This window comes from Elephantulus edwardii, unplaced genomic scaffold (genome assembly GCF_000299155.1).
Source record: "Elephantulus edwardii isolate Elephantulus edwardi_28Jun2011 unplaced genomic scaffold, EleEdw1.0 scaffold00507, whole genome shotgun sequence".
Taxonomy (NCBI): Eukaryota; Metazoa; Chordata; class Mammalia; order Macroscelidea; family Macroscelididae; genus Elephantulus; species Elephantulus edwardii.
This window is the reverse complement of record NW_006400257.1, coordinates 385,552-391,258: the sequence shown is the minus strand read 5'-3', so window position 1 is coordinate 391,258 and position 5,707 is coordinate 385,552. Positions and strand designations below refer to the sequence as shown.

Below are 5,707 nucleotides of genomic sequence, written 5' to 3'. Positions count from 1 at the left end.
GGCAACCCCATTTTTCCTTGTCTTTTCATCTCCAGAGTAATATATCATATGGTCATCTGACTCAAAATGCCCCATGCCAGTCAATCTCATCTCTCTAATGCCTAATATGTCAATATTTATGCGTTCCGTTTCTATCTTAACAATTTCTAATTTTCCCACATTCATGGTTCTCACATTCCATGTTCCAGTCACTAGGGTCTGCTTACAACTGTTCCTCCTCCTTTGTATTTCCATACATATGGAAATACAAAGGAGGAGACATATTGTTAGGAGAGGCTATTCTTTGGAAACGAACATATGCTTGGAAATGTGGATGGTCATTGAAGAAGAAGACGACCCTCAATAAAATGGATTGATGCGATGCCTGTGGCAGTGAACTCATGTTTCAGAGATGAAGAGACTTTTCACAGAAAAGGACAGAGTTCAGATCTGTTTTTAATGGAATCATTGCTATGAGTCGTCTTCTACTCAAAGGCACTTAGCAACCGTGTATGCATGTGTCTTGCTTTGTATTCTAGTGGTAAGGAGCTGTGCTACCAACCCACAGACACATGGTTCAAATTCACAAACTGCTCCATGGGAGAAAAATGGGCAATCCCCTCAGTGAGATTTGTTGCTTTTGAAAAGCAACTATGCCTCAGTTCCAACTCTATGATACATAACAACAATATATGCATATATCTTGCTTTACATTCTCTATATATTCTCTATTGAATCATTCCTAAATAAAAATTTACATGGAAAAAGCCAAATAAGAATAGTATTATTTTTAAATGTTTCAGTCAAAATTAATCACTTGCTTAAATTCTTAAGTATAATCACAAAAGTAGAGAAAGCAAAGTCCTGTTGTTACTACAGCCTGCCTCAGCCAACAGATAGATTACGCCTGGCAGCAGCACTTCAAAAAAGCAGGAGCATACTGCATTGCAAAGATGAGGGAGAGAATTGTTTAAAAGGGATATATGATTAGGTGTTATTGTCATGACAGAAGTCTAGAATGAAGGCTGCATAGTGGAGTGGACTTGGGGGGAGGGATTGTATAACAATGAAAGAATTTTTCTTTTACATTTCAAAGAGAAGAACAAATTGGGGTGGGGGGGAGTGGGCAGGTAGAAAAGGGCAACAATGAATGAATGGAAATCCAAAATCTCTGTAAATTTTCATTAAAATTAATAATAATAATAATAATTTTAAAAAGGGAGTGGAAGGGCAACAGAGGCTTTTTTCCTGAAGTGCATTTCTTTTTGACTTTTGTATCATGTATGTGTATCAACTATTTTTAAAAAATAATAAAAGAAGACCACAACTATTTTCAGTAGAAATGTAAACCATTTCTCTTCCTACTAGAGCATGGATTCCTTGACCAAGATGTGTACTAAATTCCTATCTGTATTTCTGAACCTAACATAGTAGTTTACACATTTTTAAGCCCACAACTAGTTATGTGCAGATGTGATTAAAAAGAAGAGTTAACAACATTACTAGGAATTACTGACTGAATATGGATAACTGATACCCTTTTACCTCTTTTCATAATGGGGCTGAGAATCAGCATTCTGACTCTCTGAAATATAATCAGTTTTGCTGAAGTCCATTAAAAGAACTTAAAAACAAGTTAGAAATTTCCTAGTCATTTGTCCAAAATATGAGATTTGCATTTCTTTATATGTTACAATGTGAATTTTTCCGAATATGACTTCCCAACTCTTTTCCTTTTTTTTCTTAATAGATATTTGTAGAATTTGATGGCTGTAACTGGAAGCAACACTCATGGGTTAAAGTTCATGCGGAAGAAGTTATTGTGCTTCTACTAGAAGGGTCACTTGTATGGGCACCCCGGAAAGATCCAGTCCTTCTCCAGGGCACTCGAGTCTCAATTGCACAGTGGCCAGCCCTGGTGAGTGTCTCTTACTGGCTAGAAACAGATTTATACTTTACTCCTTTGTTACACCTGAGGTATATTTCAGTAGCTAAACTGTTTTGTCCTCAGTAAGCAGAAATTAGGAGACATCTGTTCTCTAGTATCCTCTGAAATTTTTTATATTAACTATATAATATTTTATGCTTTTTTTTCTCTAAAGCGTTTTTTTACCTTTAGTCCTTTTTTTGGTTGCAAGATTTTGAAACAATGTTTATAATCTGGATTTTTGTTTTAAAGATTAAGCTGTTTTATGAAGTGAAACAAAATAGTGCTATAAAATTTAATTCTTAGGATGTCCATTTATTTCTAATTATCCTTTTAGCACAGTATAGGCAGAAGTGCTATCCTTTTTAAAAAAAATCTGATATTCTTCTGGCTAGTAAAATAAATAATATTCATGGCAAATTTTTTTTACCTATTGGTTCAACCTATTATACTAAACTGTTCATGTGGTTTTTTTCCCTAATTTTTTATAGCAGTTTACTTATAAAGTTTGTATACATTGTTTTTCACACTACCCTTCATTCACATTGTGTTTCATACAGTCATTCCCATTCATTATATTTTATAAAATTAATCACTACTGATCTGTGTCCACCATTGTCTTTCCAGATCACCATCGGGTCTTTCCAGATCACCATCGGATCTTTCCCATTTCATTTATCCTACCCCCTACCAAATATTTTATGTCTTAAGGTCATTTTTTTAATTGAACTTTTATTATTTTTTGTGTGTATACCATCAAATTGGATCTGACAGGTACAGGAGGAGATTGTCCCACCTTTTCTAGCAGGGCATCTTGTGGACTCGAACCTAATTGAACTTTTAGAGAAGCTTTTATAAAATTTATTTGGAGCCTGTAGGTGATTTTAGTAGCCATATATGTAAGAGTCAAGTGTATTTACTTGTGCAGATTATGTAAACATAACATGGTTATTTTAATGTGATTGTTTTAGAAGTTCAACAAAGAATTGAGATCTCTAGAGATGATACTGGAAGCAGGAGTGGCATCCACTTCCTAAACAACATGCCTTTGGAAACTCTAGGAACTCGATAGTTATCAGGCCTTTTTTTCATAGGGTCACTGAGTCGTGCTCAACTTGAAGGCAATCAGCAACAACAGAGATGATAAAGCTATAACTATTCTGGATTATAAGTAACTATAATTTAGCCACTGTAAGCCTGGCAAGAAGATTAATCAGATCCCTAAGGAGAATAAAAACTTTCTTATTTCATTGACCTTTTTAGCCATAAATATAAGTTTTTCATTGATTTCTGTTCAAGTTTGATTCTTCTGAGTATTTGAGGACAGATGCCAGATTGACAATGTTTCCAACCTTTTAAGCATCACCTTTTAAGTTTACTAGGATCAAAGATAATAAAAATCTAAAATACTAAAAATACTAAAGTATTTCCTCCAAAGTTAAAGATTCCATTGAATTGAAATTTATTTCCTTTACTGAGTTCTAATCATTTCTTCTCATTGTACTTTTACAGACTTTCACTCCCCTAGTAGATAAACTGGGTTTAGGTTCTGTGGTTCCTGTTGAATACCTTTTGGATCGAGAGCTTCGTTTCCTGTCAGATGCTAATGGGTTGCATCTGTTCCAGGTATTTAAAAGAACTGTTGTCCAGAGTTTGTTATTTCTCTCCTTGACACTGTCTTTATGATACAGAGTATATCTTTTAGCATTGAAACATTTCTTTCTTCTAGTAATTTCCATGTGTTTTTTAAAGTTTCTGTATTCTTTTGATTAGAAGTGCAATACTCTACAAATTACATCATCAGAGCTCCACTGTATTTTTTTTAAAAAAATATGTTTAGTGGTGGAGACTTCTTTTTACTTTTTTAGGGTGCATTTCACCCGAAAACCACCCAGAAATTAAGACCACAATTCTAAGGTGGTCTTAGAAAAGCTAACTTCTTTGAGGTGGCTCTATGGCTGCTTCTGTAACTTGAATCTGCAGGGCCTACTCTTATGTCAATGGCAGGATAGGCCGAAAGATTGGCCAGGTTACAAGGAGCATGAAAAATTTAAGAATTTAGATGTGGTTTTGGTTACAAAGATAGGGATAAGTTGTTTAAACGAAACAGCATTCGAGTTAAAGTTTCAGAGTTAAGGAAAGGTAGAAAGTTGAGATTATTTTATTAAGGAAGTATTTATTTCTAACTTGGAAGAGTTGCTTTCTGGCAGTTAAAATAAAAATTGGTAGATTTGTTGGAGTTCTGTGTTCCATGAGATATTGAGTTCTCGTTAAATGTATCTTGTTCCCTCTCATAGAGGAAACTTTGCTTTAAATATCCGTATATTCCTAATGTTTGTCTGTAATAGGCACTCATAATGTAGAAAATAGCAAAATAAAAAAACAGATTTATATGGAATAAAGTGTTTTCTTGTCAAAGGAGTGTGGAAGACACTGGCCAACACAGATTTCTTTATTTGTGCAAATTTCTTTATTTGTGCTATTATTGTATGCACAGCTGTGATATGTAATGTTAACTATGCCTAAATTATTCTAGTATCCTTCAGTTTTTGGTTTTGTTGTTTGTGTGTGTTTTTGAGTTTTTGGTTTTTCAGAACACCTTATGAGCCTAGGATTCTAAAGAATGTTCTTTAGCAGATCCTGATATGAAGCCCCTCAAGGATGTGATTTTTCTCATCTGGCTAGATAGTGTTGCTAATAATTTTAATATGAAGTTGTTTTCTTCCTTTATCTTTATCAGATGGGAACAGATAGCCAAAACCAGATTCTTTTGGAACATGCAGCACTAAGAGAAACAGTTAATGCTTTAATCAGTGATCAAAAACTACAAGAGATATTCAGCCGAGGTAAGAGGAAATAATAGTCTTTTGTTCTTGAACTCGGAATCAAGTGTGTGATAAATGTTGAAGTTAATAGAATGGAACACTGTAAACATTAGTATACATTTATCTCCTTTTTTTTATTCATTGTTATCCCCCCATCCTAGTCCACCTCACGATGCACCGCTTGTTCCAGATTGTTGTCATACATCTTCTTTTTTGTGAGTAGAGGAAGTATTTCCAGTAAATTGGAATTCTAAACAGAATAGAAAAATATAGAACAGACTAGAATAATGAGATTTCACTCAGATTGTTTCCTCTTCATGTTATATTGCATAATATATATTTTTTGCTGTGGTTTAAAAAAAATTTCATTTCTATACTATTTATTAAGCATGTGTGAGGACATGTTAAAGCACTAGGTATATAGTCAAGAGCCAGTATATTTCTGTCTGAATTGAATTTATGGTCTAGAATTTTCTCAACTATCTAATTAGATTGTTAATGCAAATAAGTAACAACTTGGAATGCAGAATACTCAAAGGAACACATCCACAGACTCATTCATATTAGCATATTATTTTTAAGAATGAAAACAACTTATTAGCTTTTTTCCATTTCTGAAACAAATTTTATGCAATTCTTCACCAAGAGTTGATTGGGTTTTTTTTTCTCTTCATACGATATATCCACTTCCTTTACTTTCTGGGCTTCATTATAATTATAGTTTTCAGTAAACCAGAGTGTAGAAAATGGTATTTTTGGTAAAAAAAAAGGTAAATAAATGAAGGTAGGGAAACTGATCTTTTCATCTATTTGGGGAAGGTGGGTAGCAGGAAAGAAATTAGAGTTACTAATAAATGCAGGAAGGATATAGAAGAATGATGCCTGTGAGGAAAATTTTGTATTGGAGAAGAAAAAATAGAGTAGTTGCAATGATGGATGTAAATATGAGTATATAGAGTAACATTAGGAAAGCTTA

At 33.6% G+C, this 5,707-nt stretch overlaps 1 protein-coding gene across 1 annotated transcript in view; it reads left to right on the top strand.

The window, feature by feature from the left end:
• Positions 1-5,707, top strand: part of KDM3B (lysine (K)-specific demethylase 3B) — a 110,649-nt gene that overhangs the window by 37,251 nt on the left and 67,691 nt on the right. Inside the window, exons 2-4 of the mRNA XM_006903081.1 lie at positions 1,730-1,897; positions 3,419-3,532; positions 4,647-4,752. Of these exons, the coding sequence (XP_006903143.1) occupies positions 1,730-1,897; positions 3,419-3,532; positions 4,647-4,752 (388 nt within the window). The remainder of the gene's footprint in view (positions 1-1,729; positions 1,898-3,418; positions 3,533-4,646; positions 4,753-5,707) is intronic.